Raw genomic sequence first — 21,098 nt, forward strand, 5'->3', positions numbered from 1 at the left:
TGTAATTCTGATGCAAATATTATAGGTAATATCTATGCAGTATATGAGAAAAGCAGAGCAACCACTACTAACTGCACCCAACATTTTAGGGAAGAAAGAAGTAGAAGCACTAAAAGATGGGGCAAATAGGCATCTAAAGTGCAGAAAGAGAGGCACGGTTATGTAGAGTTACCAACATCACAAAAGGGAAAGCCTTATGATGTCTAAAAGGGAATATTCTAACTCTAAGAAAGGAATTAGAGATATGGACACTGGCACTATCAGAGGTACTAATGTGAAGAGGAGGCTCTATGACCCAGTTGGTTCAGGAACGGCTCTTGTGAGGCAGGCTGGAGAGTCACCAGTTGTAAGTCCCCACTTAGGATCAGTAAGACCCTAAACAAAGATTAAAGAACAATAATTTTACTGACCCCAGTTAGGATATGCTTATGACTATCTGTGGACAATACCCATGAGGTTTCCAGAAAATGGGAAAAGGAAAGAAGAGCACTCTTCCCAGCTGCATATTAATTGAAAGTGAAGCCACCACTTCAGTGACAAACGTTTTCTGTAGCTGAGGGAAGGGGATACCTTAAATATAACTTATGTTGCAGACACATTTAATCCTCACAAAAACCTGAAGACATACATGATTTTATACAATGAGGAATGTGGAGTACCCCCCAAAATTATACAAATTGCCCTCCGAAGCCAGGAAGTGGCACAGTGGGGACTGGGACACAACTAAACAGACTCCAAAATTCATACTCTTTCCATCACCCCATCCATATATCTAGACTTTCTGACTGTAAAAAGAACTTCCGGGGGGAGGTTATAACTCAGTGGTAGAGCACATGCTTAGCATGCGCGAGTCCCAAGTTTAATCCCCAGTACCCTCACGTAAACAAATAAATAAATAAAGACCTAATTATCCCCCACTCAAAAAAAATAAAATAAAGAACTTTCTATCTATCTCTTTATAAAATAGACAAAGAACAATTTTCAGCTCTATACAAACTTTAATCATGTAAAACACCATGGTTCCAAAGAGGTGAACAGGTAAGAGAAGACATCACTTCTTTTTTACTTGTTTTCTCATAGCCTGGTAATCTCCTCCCACTGGAATAGAAAACATAGTCTGATATTTACACCTCTGTAGGAAACTACATCTCAGAGGACATCATTAAAAGTTGACTGACCTACTTCTCTCTGATATCGAGGTACAAATAGGTTGCTTAGGGATGGGATCCCATGCGCTTCCAACAGTGTAAAGTCAAGTTTGTTAAAGTAAACTTGTAACTTTTTAACAACAACACTCATCCCTCAACAAGTTTTCTGGAGGGAATCTGGGGCTGTTCCTAGGAGATTCATTTCTTTTCCTTAGTTACAACTAAACAGTAAAGAAAAAATATATGACATCATCATCATGTGGAATACTCTAAAAGTGGAATCATTTTATTCTGTAAAGAGAAAGCAGTCCTCCTTATACTGCCATCACCAAGTCATTCATCAAATGTATTTAGACAGGATGAAAAAGACATATTCTAATAAAAACACAGAGTAGGGAGTCAGAGGTGATAAACTGGTAGGAAACCAAATATTACAGGACATGCATTTCTTTAGTCACATTGAATTAAAGAGACTTGCTACAGTCCTCACCGCTCCTTTGGCATTAGAACCAGCTTGTTTTATTCAAATACTTTCATTCCATAGCAGTGAAAATATTTGAGTTTGTGACTCCCAAAAGACATAAAATCATGCAGAGAGTTCATTTTTATTCTGAGAAATTAAGGGCCCATATAACTAATGCTGTAATTAAAAAAAATCATTACAGTTGTTTGAAAATAGAATGATCTAACTTTTGAACTGAAAAGCTCTATTTCTTTCCAATATTCAAGTAAGTCCAAGACAACAATGGGTTGGGTCACAATAAAGGAGAGTCCTGAAGCACCTAGAGTAAGATTCAGTAAGAATAAAGATTTTTTCTAACTCTGAATTTACATAATCTACAATGATATTTAAATAAGGCACAAGTCACAACCAGTAAAAGGATAAATGGCAAATAAACAAAGAATGGTAAGTAAATAATAATAATAAACTAATAAATAAAAAATTCTAAATAATAAAAATAATTTAAAAACTGTGCATACAGATCAGCATTCCCTCTTGGGTAATACAGATGAACAAACTACCTAGATAATGTGAGCGTCTTACAGAAATTTTAATATGTAGATTCCCAAGGTTTCTTAGAGTAGCTAAATGATAGATGTCCATGACCTGATCCATTAAGAGAAGTCTGTACTAAATATAACCCAAATGTGAGCAAGGGCACTAGGGTTGACCAAACCACTTTATCTTTGGCTGGGGACTTTTCATGATTGCTCAAAATTTGCAAGTAATTTCAGAGGACTTAAATTTGAAAGTCTCAAAATAAATATATCACTTTTAATGTCACCTAATACTCATCACAACTAAAAATTTATCAATAGCTGTCCCCTTGGCATCTGGTACCATTCAACACATGCATCTGCAGTGAGAAGGGAATTGGGCCATGCTGACCCACCAACTCCTGTGTTCCTGGCATAGCTGCTCTTCACCCACCCCCACTCCACCCAAAGCTTTAGGAGAAGTAGAACGCACTACCTCAGTCCAAGCTGCAAATAAAACACCCAAAGATGAGCATGGGGATGACAACCCTGACACTTAAAAATATGAGTATGGCTTCTAAATATTTTTCATTTTGATTTATAGGAACCATGCTGCATGCAAAAGCAGAGAACATGTAGTCAGTTTGTAGCATCTTCTCTCACCTTGAGGTACTCAATTTCACTGTCTAGAAGACAGTTCTCTCAAGATTTTAAGTAGTGGCCATTTCCCAGTTTAGTACGAATATGAAACTGGGCCCTAACAAGGGATGATATCCAAAAAAAAAAATTGGACAAATAAAGCATAGGCAACAATGAATTAGAATAGAAACCTAGCTGCAATGACATATTAGGCAGTAAGGAGAGCCGTGGTTTGATCTGGGTCACATTTTAAGAAGATCCACCACGCTATTGTCTGGAGAATATACTGAAGGAAGACAAGAGGGAAAGCTGAGAGACTAGTTAGGAGTTTGTTGTAGAAACGCCAATTTACTCAGGAGCTCGTGACTTAGAGAGCTAAGCATTACTCATCTTTGTGTCTCCCACAGTTTCTTGGTCTGCCAACATACCTGCTGAGTTTAACAAACTTAAATACACCTGTCAATAAAAATGAGTCTCCTTTAATTTTGATAGAATTATCATAGATGACTTGTCAAGACTTTGTGTATTCAAATTTAATAATAAGTTATATAATTTTGTCTCATACAAGCAATCCATATTTGCTCCAATTCATCAAGGAGTAGACTGCATTCTTTGGTGGCAGTGATGCATTCTGATACTCTATTGACTTTTATATTTTCGTAGTGAAGGAGGGTGATTGTATGTCTGTTTTATTTACACAAACCAAGTAAAAGTGATTATTCACAGCATCAGTAGTAGGCAAACTATACTCAGATTCACTGATTAGTAATCAAATATAAATTGTTTACTGACTTTTATAGAGTGTCTATTAAATACCAAGAACCATGATAAATACTCTATTACATACCAGAGCTGTAAGGTAGTTACAATACTCATTCTACAACTTAAATACATTACTCAAGATCACCAAGCTATCAGTCAGGAAACTGGGATCCTATGTGTCCAACTCCAATGCCATTCTTTTTCTATAATAGCAAGATGGATATTTTAAATCATTAATATAATTAGAACAGCAAGCACCTTTACTGCGTACCTACTATGCATCTGTAACTATGTTAAATTCTTCATAGGCATTGCCTTATTAATTCTCAGAACAACAACAAAAATACCTAAAATATCAGGTATTTTCAGGTTTCTCATTTTACAGACATGGAAACTGAGACTTAGAGACATGCAGTGACCTCACTGAGGTCACAGAGGTAGTGCCTGACAAAACTGAGCTAACTCCAGAATCCAACGTTCTCAACCATCTCACTCTTCGGCCTCCCAGATGACAGAACAGGCTTTGCTCCAATAGAATTAGGCAACCAGAAGCAACCAGAAGCATAATGCATAGGCAAAGTCCTTATTTATCACAGAAATCTCACAATCCTAAAATAGTCTCATCAGCCATACATGTTCCTAAGTATCTGAACAAAACACATGAAAGCCAAAGGAACTAAAAAATTGTAGCCTGAGTTGCATACAGCAAGTTATATATACAATTAAATTTTAAAAATTTCTAATAATGAAAATAGTCCAAAGATAACTTGTGTAGCCTTACAGTGTGCTCTAACCATCACTGGATTTGGGGGCAGAAGTAAAATGAACATCAGCCATAGTATAGGTGTGTTTCTGCCACCTCATTAGGATTAGAACTAGATTAATTTTAAAATGGTTTCCAGCTCTGCAATACAGTCACTTAGAATTTGACTATTCCACTGGCATGACCGTATAAGAGCATGCATTTAATTAACCTTACCTACAATTTCATAATTCATTATGAAAGTGATTCATTTATCCCAAAATAAATCATAAAGCATTCCCCTTAAAGAATGAATTAGAATTGTCTTTACAGCATTGTTTATAATAAGAAAAAATATCAAATCAAGGTAAATGCCCATTATTTGAGAATAGATTAAATAAATCTTGAGACATGAATGTAACAGAATAGTATATAGCCTTTTAATATGTTCCGTATTTGATGATATGTGAAAAACTGCTCATGATTTAATGTTAAACATAAGAGAATATAAATGACACATAAAGATAGAACTTTTATGATGTATAATGTGTCTCATGTTTCTCTTCAAAACTTTTTGAAACTATATTTTTCTATCAATTACGTCCAAGTTCATCCCAATGTTAAGCATAGTGCCTGACCTATAACAAGTGCTCAAAAAATAACTGGTGAATGAATAACAGAAAAAGGATTTAATAATGTATTTGGAAAAATTAGTTAATATTTTAAAAATGTTAATGTGTTCCATGCAGTAGACATAAAATACTATAGTTATCATATGGATGAAACAAAAACAAACAAAAGGAGAAAGTTTAATTCATTGTTTTCAGAGATAATATGAAAGTCTTAATGAAAATTTAAATAGCATGTCAAAAATAAGAAGGAAAACCACAAATCAGGAAAGTATTTGCAGGAAATTTGAAAAACAAAGTGTTAATCTATTAAGAGTTCATACTAATTAAGAGGAAAAGTATCAAAATACCAAGACACAATTAAGCAAAGGGTGTGGGTGCATAATAAAAAAGAAAATATAAGTAATAAAAACATAGAAGAAATGATCAATCTAATTAGCAATCATAAAAATAAAAACTAAAACAAAGTAATGTTTTACAAAAAATTGGAAAGAATAAACACCTTCCCTGGTTCTATAAAATGTATTTAAAAAATACAGTGTGCAAATACTGCAATAGCATTGTAAAATGTTAAGTTTTGGAAAAATAGTTTTGAGTACTAAGATTCTCTCAATTCCTATAGTCCTATCTCTAGAGATTACCCTTAACTCATTTTCAATAGAAGAAAAGCAGACTAATTGCCTGATAACTAGATATCAATGATCATTAGATCAAAATCTCAAAATACTAGACACACATTAAAATATACAATAATATTAAAATTATAGGTTAGATTATTCTTTAAATATTAAAAAAGAACACTATAAAGACTGAAAAGTCACAGAAAATTATTGATTTGAGATGGCAAATGCTAAATAAAATTTATTCATATTATAATTATACTAATATAAAGAAAAATTATTTGTGTGTGGTTGAGAATTAACAAAAAATATGAAAGATAAAATAGTTTTAAAAGGTAAAATGACTTATTTAGGATTTTATTAGGACTGACCTAATATTATTTGTGGAATAAAAAGAAAAAAATTCTTCTGAAAAGTTAAATTATTTTGAGAACTTTTGGACATATTCTGATTTCAGCTCCAATTTATGTTGAGGCCATCAAACAGACAGATTCAATCAATATTCCAAGAAATGTAAGACTGGAGGAGGTTTTCTTTAAGTCAAAATAATTGGATCTCCTGGACAAGTCGAAGTCAAGAACTTTATCTCTAGAGAATCCTGAATTTCTTACTCAGAACTTTAGGGACTAAAGAAGTTTCCAAAAATAAGTGCTAAACTAACTTCCAAAAGAAGCTGAGTCTCTTGAGTAAATGTCAACTTTAAGACAAATCATGGGAAACTAGAGTTGCGTCATTGATCTTTTTTAAAAATATGTTTTATTTCCTTGATATCTCTTAGGAATATTCATGTACAGACAAACTGCCTAATTTGGCTGTTCTTTGTCACATTTCTTTTGAGGAAGGACCAACTATCTTTCAAATTGAGAACTTTCTGGTCTCATCTGAAAAATGCAAATGAAATTCATATTCTTGGGAATTTTTCCTTTTACTTAATAGAATGGAGTGATATGGATGACTTTAAAACCAAGCCAGAAGGTAAGATAAAGAGAAAAGTTTTTATTCAAATTATTTCAAAAGAAAAACATCCTATCAATAAATTGAAAGACTTCTGAGTTGAGGTGACTTCTGAGTTGATGGTGGGATTTTGAAAAATATGTATATACATTTAAACATATGTAAAGGAAAAAATACAGAAACAAAGGCATCATCTCTAGGACTAGGATACTAATTTTTTAAAATTCTAAAATATTCTATAGAAGAGACTAGTGAGGAAGAGAAAGTTATTTGCAATACAACAAACCCTTATAAACAATAGGCTGATGGCTACTGTATTCAAATATCAAGAAGTACTGAGTTCACTAAAACCTTAAGTAAAAAGTATTCATGCTAGAAAAAGACCATGGTGATTTATATATTATTCATACATAAACTAGGTTCAATAAGAGTTTGAGGAAACATGTAATTAAAAATATTTATAGTAAAAGTAGAATTAGAAACAAAAATGTGACAGAGGGCAGAAGTAATTATGAATGTTAGTCTGAATTCCAGGATGCCAAGGTAAAAGAAAAAATACTGAAATTTTTTGACTTCTCATTTATATAATTAATCAAACTTCACTGACCTAGACCTTAATTCTCCACACTAAACCTGAAAGAAACTTTGGGCATGTTTTTCATTTGAATTCATTATTGTGGATAATTTCTTCATAAGTGGAAGACAATGAATGTCTTCAAAGTTTTCAAAAGAGACAAACATATATGTTATCTGTATATTTACCAAATGGACTCTTGATGAAAGCTGAGTGCATTATATTTAATTGTGACTTCATAAAAACTTTACAAATAAGTAAACATTGACATTGTGGTAAAAATGGGGATTTGCAGATCATAAAGAAAAGGGTTTAAATCATAGTTCTTGTATTTGTCAATGACAAGATATTGAGAATTGTACTTAACATTTGAAATTTCAAATTAATTTCCTCATCATTAAAAAATTCACAATAATATTTGGGTTATTTTGAAAATTAAACAATAAAAACCATATGAAGTGTCCAATACAGACTAGGATCTCACATATTATAAATTACTCTTCTCTTTGTGAGCTAAAATAACACATCTTGCCTCATGGTGTTAATAGAAGATTAGAGTTTATAAAATCTATAAATTGATAGTTGGCAAATCCATTTATCTTTGAACAATATCAATTGTCTTAATTCATTTTTTAGAAGAACTAGTTAGGATAACAATTATTTTCACTAGTGAGAATTTAGAGTATAGATGTTATTTGTTTTTCATTCATAAATCTTAGTACTTTAAGTATTAAATTTTTAAGAAGCCAAGTCAATAAAACAAAACAAAACAAAAAACTTCCAGAAAGAGGTCTTTCTAAAAAATTAGACAGCTTGACTTATGACCTGGTTAATAAATGGTCACAAACTTTCCTTTAGGTCTATTACAACACTAAAAAAGTTCCTGGATGAAGTCTCAGAGCATTGAACCACAGTAGTTATTTCTTATGAAAGAACAGGAGTTGGAAGAGAGAGATCAGAGGAAGGCTAGGATCTAGGCCACTGAGACAAAAAAATTTCACCTTCTAGGGACAATTCTGTTCTAGTTATCAATGATCTGAAATCCCTTTTGAGAATATATGATTAAGTCAAGAACTTAAGCTCTTTCTCTTGGTTTACCTCCTAAAAACAATACACACTGATACATGAAAGATTTTGAGAGCAGGGATTATAAATGCTCTAGGTCTACCAGAAATAGTGGGTTCCTATGTATAACTGGACAAGGCACATCAGTACAACTCAGACTCAGTGGGTAGTCTCTGGACACCTAATTCTTCTGCTATTTAAATTGTTTTAACATTTTTTTCTCTGAGTTAATCTTACTAACATAATCGCACTTTTTAATTATACTTTTCCTTTACACATATTTATTTTAGAAATTTGGATAACTCAGAAAAATAGAAAGTCTCTAGGATAACCATTAATGTTTTAGACATTTCTTTCCAGTCTTTCTGTACTGTCTAGGTTATCTTGGTTAAATTTTGGTTTTGGAAAAAATGCTGCAACCATTTTGTTTCTCTTTTCACTTAATCATTTTAACATAATTTAAAGATCTTTTCGTGTTAATTGAAGTTCCTCACAAATGTCATATTAATCGGGATGTAATGGCCCATCAAGTGAGTGTACTATGATTATTTAACAATTCCCCTAGAATTAGCCAAGAATGGAAAACTATTTTAAAATATAACCTCCAATAATGGCAAAGATCTAGTAAAAATAGAATCATCCAATATACAGCTACCATGGAAAGCGATTTCATTAGAAACTTTCCAAAATCTTAAAAAATTTTCATTCTCCTATTTCAGATACTGGGACTCCATTTTAGGGAAGTAAAGTTAAATGGTGAAAAAATTTCAGGAACAAGACTATTCAACTGTGTTTTTGCTTCCTAAAAGTTACACTAGCATTGCAAAAGTAATGAAATAATTTCCTCTATATTATCCATTATCCTTTCTTCCTCCATTTGAAAACATTAAAGCAGAATGGCAGTATCTCATAGAAACGTTTGCAAGTGAAAAAATTTTTGCAGCAATTATCTTGGGGCTATTAGGATACCAAATGTAAACCATAATTATTTTCTGCAAGTAATTTCCAAATAGGAATCAACTTTTAGAAAATGTTTCTGAATAGAAAGAGGGCACTTAATCTAATTCACATCTTCCCTGCCAAAAATTCATAACATATAGACCCCAGACAACTGATGTTCTTTCAAAGCATCTATCTGAAATGTATTTCCAGATTCAGAGTACGTTGATATGTGCACCTACAGTCAGCCAAATTCTAATCTTAATACCAAGTAAAAGTAGATCCTGACCTACCCAGCCCTTCCAATCCTCTTTGAAACATGCCTACAAAGTAGGGTGCACCTTGAACTGTATGAGAGACCTTCTTTCCATAGCCAATACATGCGTAAATATTCTATTATGCCAGTTAAATTGTCTCACCGTTGTAAATGAGTTTTCACAGAAAGCAGCATAACCTGTTGGCAAATGACTCTCACAGAGAGAAATGGCAGATCCTACACCAGAATATAGCCACTGTTTGAAAGTAGTTAAGTAGGAACTCATCAGTTGGATAATTTTCTTTTCCTCCAGAGATATTTTTTAAAGCTATGTAGAGTATCTTGAGGATGAAAGGATGTTTTCAAAGTTATGCTCTTTGATTTATTTATTATAAAGAAGAAGGCCATCTACTAATATCTACTCCTTCAATTTGTTTTTTCAAATTAAAGTCATTTTCTTATGCTTTACAGTGCACACCTCAGATGCTTGAGACAACCTCAAATTCCTGTTTTGGAAAATATTGACCCTAATTGCAAATTCAGCAAATGGAAGAGGAGTTACTTTCACATGGACAGAAATAAAAGACAGACTCTTCTGCATGTAATTTGGCTGCTTGAATGTCTAACATCTAAACTCAAAACTAATTGTGATACACTTACGCATAAGTCTTATGTCCAAGTTTTGCCAAAATGTTTAGTTTTCTATTGTCTGCTATTCAATTACTATCCTACAAACAATTGAAGCACTGACGGCACTCTCCAATGGTATGAAAGAGATGGTTTAAAAAGCCTTGCTTTTCATGTGTCTGTAGAAAAGCAGCTTCAGCAGCACTTGGAAACATACATTCAGATTTTAGAATGCATTTCAGATCCACTGACTGAGAATATTTTACAAAGGTTTCCCAAGTGATTCTTCTGTACACTAAAATTTGGAAGCATTCCACTGAATGGGGAGGCCTTTCCTCACTTACACATTAGAATCACCTGAAGAGCATTATTTTAAAAGATGCCTTATTCCCACTCCTTAGACAACCTGCATAATATTGGGAGGGCAATAACCATGTAGTTTAAAAAATGGGCATGGATATAAAGTTAGAAAATGCAGATTTGAATAACAGTTTGTTCACTTACTGTGATTTTTTAAATTGAAGTATGGTCAGTTTACCATGTTGTGTCAATTTCTGTTATACAGTGTAATGTTTCAGTCATAAAAATACATAAATATATTCATTTTCATATTCTGTTTCATTATAGGCTACCACAAGATATCAAATATCATTGTGCTATACAGAAGAAACTTGTTGTGTATCTTTTTTATATATAGTATTCAGTATCTTCAAATCTTGAACTCCCAATTTATCCCTTCCCATCGTCTTCCTCCCCTGGTAATCATAAGTTTGTTATCTATGCCTGTGAGTCAGTCTCTATTTTATAAATAAGTTCATTTGTGTTTTTTTTTTAAGATTCCATATATGAGTGATAACATATCATATCTTTCTTTCTCTTTCTGGCTTACTTCACTTAGAATGATGATATCCAGGTACATCCATGTTGCTGTAAATGGCATTAATTTATTCTTTTTAATGGCTGAGTAGTATTCCATTTTATAAATATACCACAATTTTTTACCCAGCCATCTGTTGATGGACGTTTAGGTTGTTTCTATGTTTTGGCTATTGTATATAGTGGTGCTATGAACATTGGGGTGCATGTATCTTTTCAAATTATAGTTCCCTCTGGATATATGCCCAGGAGTGGGATTGATGGATCATATTACCATAAGTCTATTTTTAGTCTTTTGAGGAATCTCCATGTTTTCTAGAGTGGTGGCACCAAACCATATTCCTGCCAACAGTGTTGGAGGGTTCCCTTTTCTCCACACCCTCTCCAGCATTTATTGTTTATGGACATTTTAATGATGACCATTCTGAGTGGTGTGAGGGGATACCTCATTGTAGCTTTTATTTGCATTTCTCTGATAATTAGCAATGTTGAACATAGTTGCTGTGTTTTAAAATACTTTTGATCTCTAGGAATTTCATTCTCAGAGAATTTTAGTGATGATAAAATGAATAATATATGTGAATATATTTGTTAATCATACAACCCTAAACCTATGTTATTGTTAATTTTTGGCATAGTATAAAATCAAATAAATAGAAATTTTAACTGATTAAGCATGCTATCTCCAAAATAATGATATTCAAATTGGCTCTGTGGGTCAACTGAGTCAAAAATAATTAATGATTATTAAAAATGCAAATAGTTCTTCCTTGACTCAGAACTTATGCATCACAATCTCAGGAAATGTAATACAGAAGTTTGTATTTTTAATAAACTACCAGTGTAATTATTACATGTATTCTATCCCCTCTCTTATGAGCTAGAAGAGGAATTTGAAAAGCGAAACTCACAGCTGTAAACCCACTCCAGCTAGTACTGACACATTTACTGCCTCTCCTCTAATGCCCTCTTACTTCCTATGATAATTCTACACAGACTTGTTAAATTCACATGCAGTTTTCTCTTCTGGATCACTTCAGGTATGAAAAAGTAAAATGGAAAGGACTAACTGGACAGAGATTGAGTTCATTCTACAGGGACTTTCTGGGTACCCAAGAGCTGAAAAACTCCTTTTTGTGATGTGCTTGCTGATGTACCTGGTGATCCTCCTGGGGAACAGCACCTTGATAATCCTCACTCTCCTGGATTCCCGCCTCCACACCCCCATGTACTTCTTCCTTGGTAATCTTTCCTTCCTCGACATTTGCTACACATCCTCCTTTATCCCCTCACTGTTGATACACTTTCTATCAGAGAAAAAAACCATCTCCTTCACTAGATGTGTTGTTCAGATGTCTGTCTCTTACACCATGGCATGCACAGAGTGTGTGCTCCTAGCAGTGATGGCATATGACCGTTATGTAGCCATCTGCAACCCTTTGAGATACCCTGTCATCATGAGCAAGACCCTCTGTGTTCAGCTGGCAGCTGTCTCCTGGGGATTGGGCTTTCTCAACTCATTGACACAAACCATTCTGGCAATACGGTTGACCTTTTGTGGAAAAAACGTCATTAATCATTTTGTTTGTGAACTATTGGCCTTTGTCAAGCTGGCTTGCACAGATATTTCCTTGAATGAGATTACTATAATGTTGGCTGATGTAATATATTTGTTCTTTCCATTACTGTTGATTTGTATCTCTTACATTTTCATCCTTTCTACTGTACTAAGAATCAATTCAGCTGAAGGAAGAAAAAAGGCTTTTTCCACCTGCTCAGCCCACATAACAGTGGTGACTGTGTTTTATGGGACAATCCTCTTCATGTATATGAATCCAAAGTCCAAAGACTCTGCTTCTGACAAACTGATTGCCCTGTTCTATGGAGTAGTCACACCCATGCTCAATCCTATCATCTATAGCCTGAGGAATACAGAGGTGCATGGTGCTATGAGAAAACTGATGGCTAGACTGGTTCCGGAGAAAAGGGTGAAGAACTTACATCTTTGAGTTCATGTACAAAAGAAGCTCATATATTGGAGGCAATGTTTTTAATAGAAGAACAAAAGAAATAAAGGTTATATGTAAAATCACAGAATTGAGTTGGAAAGAAATTTCAAGGTAATAATCTAACTTTATCTTTTATGAAAATAACATATAAAAATGAAGGGACAACTTGCCTAAGAAGTGAGAGGAAACTTTTAGAAACAAGAAAAAGTTGAAACCGAGCTTTTCCAAGAAAATCCAGTGCACGTGCCTACTTAATAAGTAAATGCATATTTTTCACTTCTCTTTATAACAGAACTACTTGCGTTCACATTTTCTGTTTATTATTGGTTTTTGTTTTACCCAGGAACTTCATCTGGCCTGAATCCAATTTTTTAGGTACATATTTTTTCCTTCTTCTTTCCCACCCCATGTTTCTCCCAAACCCTTTGCACATGCTGTGTTCCATTCACTATTCCCTATGTACTTATCCAACTATATCAGGTTCTTTGTCCACTTAAGGACAAAAGCATATGCCACTTTATCCCCTATTATCACATTTCTCCTATGGTAGCATCACACCCATATCATTAAATACAATTTTAGTGCTATATCTTCTGAAAATCCTTCCAAAATTTACCTACAGTAAAAGCATCATTTATAATAGCCAAGATATGGAAACAACGAAGTGTTTATCAATAGGTGAATGGATAAAGAAGATGTAGTGTGTGTATGTGCATACAAATACATAAATATGAAATGGAACCTAACTGTAATAAAAGAATGAAATTCTGCCAATTGCAACAACATTAATAGAACTAGAGAGTATTAAGCTTAGTGAAATAAGACAGACAAAGACAAATACTCTGTGTTATCACTTACATAGGGAATATAAAAAATAAAATAAAGGTATATAATAAACAGAAATAGACTTACAAATATGGAGAAAAAACTAATGATCACCAGTGAAGAAAGGAAAGGGGAAGGTGTGAAATAGAGGTATGGGAATAAGAGACACAAATTACTATGTATAAAATAAATGAGTGACAAGGATATATTATGCATAAGAAGGAAATATAGTCATTATATTATATAAATTTAAATGAAGTATAGCCCATAAAATATTAAATCACTACGTTGTAAACTGGAAACTAATATAATATTGCAAATCAACTATACTTCAATAAAAAAGGAAAAAATAAGATATAAGGAGATAAAGATACACTTGCATCCATTACCCATATATTATAAAGATTTCCATGTACATGCATTCTGAGAGGTGGGAATAGTTGAGGACAGTGGTTCTACAATTAATCTCTTATTATGATCTATAACTTACTTCTGAAATGAATTTTAGAAATATTATGACATACATTTTGTTTGTAGTTTTGTATGATCTGAAAAATACAACAAACTAGTGAATATAACAAAAAAGAACCAGACACACAGATACAGAGAACAAACCAGTAGTTACCTACCAGTGGGGCGAGGAAGCAGGGAGAGGCAATATAGGAATAGGGGATAAAGAGGTACAAACTATTGGGTATAAAATAAGTCACAAGGATACATTGTACAACACAGGGAATGTAACAAACATTTTACAGTAAGTATAAATGGAGTAACCTTTAAAACTAGTAAATCACTATACTGTACACCTATAATTTATATATTTATATACTTGACTATACTCCAGTGGGGAAAAAAAAAAGAAATAGTTTTTGAGGGTTGGATATTTACTATATCCTCATCCATAGATAAGATGCACCCTGGCTTTATGCAGGCAGTGAAGGTCAAGTCTCTGAATGAGGGCAAATGAATGAATATCACTAGCTGGAATTAATAATTGCCTTTAGTCTCATCCCTCTGTTAGCTGTTACTTATGTATACTTCTGAATACTCTACTTCTTTCATCACTTCTATTTTCTCACCCCTCTACTACTCCTCCAATGGCCACATATTATTCCCTTCAAATATTTTTATTAGATAATGACTGGCCAATCCATTGACCCCAATCTAACTACCTGTCTTGATGAGGTTGTCACCCTTTGGACAGACTAGATCAATCTTTGCTATGATTTTCTCATATGTCTTAAAATTAATCCCAGGACATCTTCTGTCTCTTTTTTCTACACCAATGGATGACCCTCAACCTGGGTCCAAGCTATTGACTCTGGTAACAATTCCAAGATGAATAGCAAAAAAAGTTTCACACGTCAACCTTACATACAGTCATCTGGTCCAGAGGGGGAATACAAATGCTATGAAAGTTGCTAAATGTGCAGTTTAAATCCCTTGTATGTTGTAGTTTATATAATATTTCATATATTTCAATACTCTAAACCAACTGAGTGGGTTTGGGATATTGTAATTTCTATAATATAGATATCATGTCTTTTCTTTGTAAGTGCTAATGGATTCATTTATACCCTTGGATTTAAGAAACTAGGTGTGAGAGAACAGCATGGTTAAAAGGGTACTAGCAGTTTCACTGAAACACCTTGGACCCTCTTTGAATTTACAAAGCAATGTCAGTATCCTAAGACCAACAACATACCAATAAATTCTCTGATATATTTTTCCTGACTGGCAGTCTTCCACTCCACTTCTACTCAGAATATATTTCTGCACATCTTTTACATTTGTATGTAGATATTCACACCACACACATATATCTGCGTGTGCAAATATATCCATACATGTAAAACACAACCACACATTTAGAGAATATGCAATTACTCCCATTAAATTTAGCTAGGCTAAAAAAGTTTTTTTATTAGTTCGCTGAGGCTGGCATACCAAAACACCACAGGCTGGGTCGCTTAAACAACAGAAATTTATTTGCTAAGGTTCTGGAAGCTAGAAGTCCAGATGATGATGTTGGTAGGTTTGATTTCTTCTGAGGCCTCTCCTTGGATTGTAAATAGTCACATTCTCACTCTGTCCTTTCCTCTGTGTATGAACATCCCTGGTGTGTCTATCAGTGCCCAAACTTCCTCTTCTTATATTGACACTACTCAGATTGTATGAGGGCCCACAAACTACAGCCTCATCTTAACTTATCACCTCTTTAATGGTCATATTTCCAAAAGCAAACACATTCTGAGGTACTGGGTATGGGGGGTTAGACCTTCAACATAAGATTTTTGAAGAGACACAATTCAGCCTAAAACAGAGGTCAATAATAAATTAGCTTAAAACTCTACTAAACTTATTACATATATATATATATTACATGTATACAGTTTTGAATACTCAACAATACACTAACTTAATGTTTAAAGTTATATTATACTCTATAACTCAAAACAAAAATTGATATTTGTCATCATGAGACTTATTTAAGATTTCACATAAGCTTCTGTAAGATATATCAATATTATCTTAGAGTTTCAGTGATTGGTCAAGGAAGAGACTTGAAAAATCACACATCACATTTAAAATGAGTGTCAACACCCATTATCCCAATCTTCTGATATATATTGACCAATAAACATCCCATAATGTTTACAGATATTATTCACTACTTTGTGCTGAAAGAGGACAAAGAGGGCTCCTAGCCAGTAATTTTTTCACAGCTACTTTCACCTCTTTGTTCCGTAAACTATAAATGATAGGATTCATCATGGGGGTTAATCCCGCATATACTAAAGCCATAAATTTATCTATTTCCTGAAAACCTACAGCTGAGGGCTTCAGGTACATGGAAAGAGCTGTTCCATAGAACAAAACCACCACAGTCAGGTGGGCTGCACAAGTTGAAAAGGCTTTGCTTCGACCATCCACTGAGCTGATTTTTAGGATGCTGGAGAGGATAAAAGCATAAGAGATACAAATGAGGAGCATCGGCATAGGAAGAAGGAGTACACTGATCACCAGCATGATTAACTGCACCTTGGAAGTATCCACACAAATCAGTCTCAGGACGGCCAGAATCTCACAGGTGAAATGATTGATGATCCTATTTCCACACAGAGACAGCTGTAACACAGACACTGTTTCCACCAGGGCAGTGATACAGCCTGTCGCCCAGGAGCCAGCTGCAATCTGTACACAAACCCTCTTGTTCATGATGATGGGGTACCTCAGGGGGTTGCAGATGGCCACATATCGGTCATATGCCATCATGGACAGGAGCACACACTCAGTGGAGCCCATGGCAAGAGAGAAGTACATCTGAGCAACACATCCTGAGAATGGGATGGTGTTTTTCCCGGAAACAAAGTTTGCCAGCATTGGAGTGAGGGTAGAAGAAGTGTACCAGATGTCCAGAAAAGACAGGTTGCCGAGGAACAAGTACATGGGTTTGTGGAGGCAAGAATCCAGGAGACTAACAGAAATTAGAATAATATTACCCAGCAAGGTGATCAAGTATATCAGCAAACACAGCACAAATAAGGTGATTTCAACTTTGGGATAGTGAGTAAATCCCAGAAAAATAAAATTTGAAATGACTGTCAAGTTTGTCTTGACCATCTTATTCCTTCTTGTTCATCTGTAGTAGTGAATAAGAACATACTTTTGTTTTTGTATTGTATATGTTTAAAAATCTAAACTCTACCAACTTTCTAGGGGTTTTTGTTAGAGGTACTTTAAAGGGATTATTATGCTGGAAATATTAATTATTCATTCATTCATTCATTCAACATTTATTGAATATACCATAAGTCACTGATGATCAGAGCTGAATTACACAAAAGTTGCTCCAGGGCAACTCATAATAAAATATAAGACACAGTCAAGTAAATAAAAAATTACAGTAACATGATATAAGTATGCCCCAGGGTACTAGGCAAACACAGAGTAAAAATCCTAACCTATGTTGGGAGTGCTGCTCAGTAAGACATTTTGAGACTTAGCTAATCAAAAAATGTGTTAGACCCAATCAAGTTAAGGACCAGAGGAGGTTTCTGTGCAAAGAAAAATCTTCTGTAAATGTTGTAACAAGAAAAGATTTGGCTGCACTTCATAAAGGTGCCAAATATGTAGTACAACAGATGGAAATACCACACACTAAAGAATATAAATAGAAGATAGACAAGAGTCCATCCACTGTAACACTACCTGATACCTGTCTTCAAGAAGATGTTTTCGAATACGGAATAATGTTGAACCCATACTTTCTTACAGAGATGATCATAATTTCAAAGTTAAGTAATTAATAATGCAAATCAAATTACTGGCAATTGATCACATATGGAAACATGCTTAAAAACCACTGTCCTACAAGAGAGTTCCAATGAAACAATCACAAATCACACCAGCCTCACATTCTCATCACTGCCTACTTTTCTAACCTCATCATCCAACACTCCACCTCCACTCTCCAGTCTGAAACAACAACCAACTTGTAGTTCTTCATACTTACCATGCCAATTTATATTTTTATGTATTTAATCTACAGTTTATCTACCTGAAGTAACTTTCCTTCCCAGCTCCAATCTTGTTTGTCTTGAATATCTTGTCCTATCATCAAAACTGTATGCCATATGTCTTAACTACAGCTTCATTCTTTGTACATACTTATGTTACTCAAGTATATTACACTGAACTATAGCCATACGTGCACATCCCTATTGCCCCTAGCAGTGGATGGTGAGCTTGTCAAGAGCTTGTTCCCCACAATACTAGCAAAGTAATAACTCCTGATTAAGATTTTTAATAACACATTGCTGCCTTGAACATTAAAATAAATACATTTTCTCTGTGGTTCACCGTGTCAACAAAAAAACCTGAGTACTTCTCAACTTGTTATGTACGCCTGCAAACTTAATCTGTGACCTTGAAGAAACTAGTTGAATTAAGAAACATGATTAGCTCTTAGCTTTAAATATTTGATGTAGAGTGAGATGAGGAAAAGACAATGAGCACTTGTACTCATAGAAGAGGCAGAAATGCTTTCCAAACAATGATCCTCTGTAGGGAATTATAGCACTGTCCTCAAAGTGTGGGATGTGAGTTCCAAATACAAAAATGCTACTTAGTAGTATGTAAAATTTGGCAAAAAATTTGACCTCTTTGAAATCTGGTTTCCTAATCTATACAAAGAGGATGATAATTCCTATCGTGTGCAGGTATCAGAGATCCAGATTAACTTGTCTTAAATTCTCACTCCACAACCCCAAGTCCATGACCTCTCTAATATTTCAGAGACTCACAGTGGGTTTATGATTTCATGGTCTCCCTGCTTTCCAGAACCATAATTGCCTGTATGCTGCTCCAGTGCTGACCCACATTGACTCAGGTAGATAAAAACTAAGTACCTTCATCATTTATTAAAATTTCAACCCCCAATCTATGTATGAAAATGAAACACTTTACTGATTATCTCCAGAGTGGTGAAAGGTAGACAAGTCTGGTCTCTAAAGTCCATTTTGGTCAGCATATGCCATCACTTTCCTGAGGGTTCCTCTAATGGGCTTTCTGTTCCAGCACCCAGTCTCCTTGCCCCGTATTCCTCCCACTTTGCAGGATGGTTCCTCTCTTGCCCTCTCCTTTTCCCTCTCTCTTCACCACTCTTTTGTCCTCTTTTTCAGAAACAAAACAATGAAATCATTTCCTTTTCTCATGTAAATTGAGTCCCACTCATATCCTCATCCTTATCTTGATAACATCTTTGTCAGAGTCTCACCTAACCCAAGTCACTTTATGTAGATACCTTCTGATTCCAGTGCTGAGGTAATTAAACATTTTCCAACAAACCTCTCTTTCTTTCTGAATGACTGAGTCAGAATAGAGTTAGAAAACTTCTAATCCAACTTTCTCCTTTTAAAGTTGAGAGATTTTGGAGGGGTTTATGACTTGCCTGAGGTAACTGTTTGGAATATACAGCCAAAAGTTTTATCCCATATTCAGGACTCATTTTTTCAACTCAGTATTTTTCCTACTAACAAGCATTTCTTTTTAAAGTAAATATCGGTTTCCTGGCCCAGCTGAGACCCAACAATAAATTTTATAAATCTGAGATTACAGAAAGAGATGGATAACGCCTGCTCCCATTTACCTCAGTACATGTGATGAACATCTTCTTTTTTTGGTTATTGTGCTTCAGTATTTAGAGTTGGTTTTCAGCATGGTCTTTCTTGTGAATCTAGTGCAGTGCTCAAAAGAGTAAAAGATTCTGAATTTTGTAATTAGGATAATACTTTATGAAGACTACATTAAAGTTGGTTTTACGGAGGTATTTTTACTCAGACAACTGCAATAAAAAAAGGCATGGATGTTCTTGGTTTGCAAAAATCAACCCGAATCTTGCCTGACTCACAGTCTCAACATATATAGCTTCTGTTGATTAAAATGTTTTCAAATAATTTCTTAAGAGAAATCATGATATGAAGATTTGTTCTGCCTAAATCACCCCTTATGATCTTCTCCAAAAACATTCCAAAGGGTAAACGCTGGAACTAAGATAACTAAAGTCTCCTGTTGCTACTAGGGACCTTCCAACTCCCTTAACAAATTAATGTTGTGATTCTGAAACATAAAGGAGTTAAGAAAGTTTCCAGATCTCCAGGGTGTGATTCTCAAAGTTCCATTAACTAATTTAGGACAGAAAGAAATTGGGTAAAAATTTTTTATGTTCTTTCAAGTCATTTGGCCCAGTAAAAGATTAATTCCCAAGCAACATTTGTGCAAGCAGAACCAGAGGAGACTGTCTGCCTACTCCATTCCTCTGTAGATTGCCCCTGAATTATACAGCAAATATTCCAATTAACAGAACTGTAGAAAGGCCTTCCCAAATAGCCTCTGAGTTTAAATGATCCATTTATTTTCAGAAATCTCTCCAAATATCTCCGTTATCTGAGTAATAGAAGATAAAACTTTCTTATTGAGTTCCTAAATGGCCACAAAGTGAAGAGAGAGCATTTATCAATCAGATAATTTATTACTATCAAATGCCTCTGAATAGACTAAGTGCCTAGTACAATGTTTGTGATTCCATAGAGTTTATAGTCTCTGAAGGAGCAGTGCATTAAAGTGAGTACTGGACTTAAAGTAAAAGAGTTGTTTGAACCTCAACTCAAATGTTGATTAGGTAAGTGACTAGTGAAAATTAATGAAGGGAAATTCAGTAAAACAGAGTCAGAAAGCCAGAAGGGCTCTCACAAAAACCACTTCAGTCAATACCGATCCCAACAAGGAAAAAAATACCCTGCTTATCCTGCAGGAAGTGACACTCCTTTACTCCTGCCAGCATAAAGAATAAAAATTTTCTCCTTGCCTAGCAACAGTTCAGCCAACGAAAGACAGTTGCAACTTAGCCAATAAAAAGCCACTGTACTTCTAACTCCCGGTTTCCTCCAAAGA

The 21,098-nt window shown here is 34.4% G+C and overlaps 2 protein-coding genes across 2 annotated transcripts; one reads left to right on the plus strand and one right to left on the minus strand.

The window, feature by feature from the left end:
- The first annotated feature begins 11,864 nt into the window (after window positions 1-11,864).
- On the plus strand, window positions 11,865-12,818 carry LOC102539378 (olfactory receptor 2S2-like). Its single transcript, XM_006213396.3, has one exon. The coding sequence runs from the start codon at window positions 11,865-11,867 to the stop codon at window positions 12,816-12,818; it is 954 nt and encodes a 317-aa protein (XP_006213458.1).
- Window positions 12,819-16,307: 3,489 nt separating this feature from the next.
- Window positions 16,308-17,267, minus strand: LOC102539131 (olfactory receptor 13F1-like). The gene has a single exon (XM_006213395.1). The coding sequence runs from the start codon at window positions 17,265-17,267 to the stop codon at window positions 16,308-16,310; it is 960 nt and encodes a 319-aa protein (XP_006213457.1).
- Between the last annotated feature and the right edge of the window lie 3,831 nt (window positions 17,268-21,098).

The sequence above is a fragment of the Vicugna pacos genome, chromosome 4 (genome assembly GCF_048564905.1).
Source record: "Vicugna pacos chromosome 4, VicPac4, whole genome shotgun sequence".
Classification (NCBI taxonomy): Eukaryota; Metazoa; Chordata; class Mammalia; order Artiodactyla; family Camelidae; genus Vicugna; species Vicugna pacos.

Coding starts and splice junctions, on each gene's coding strand:
- LOC102539131 (XM_006213395.1), bottom strand. CDS start 17,267: ATGGTCAAGACAAACTTGACAGTCATTTCAAATTTTATTTTTCTGGGA.
- LOC102539378 (XM_006213396.3), top strand. CDS start 11,865: ATGGAAAGGACTAACTGGACAGAGATTGAGTTCATTCTACAGGGACTT.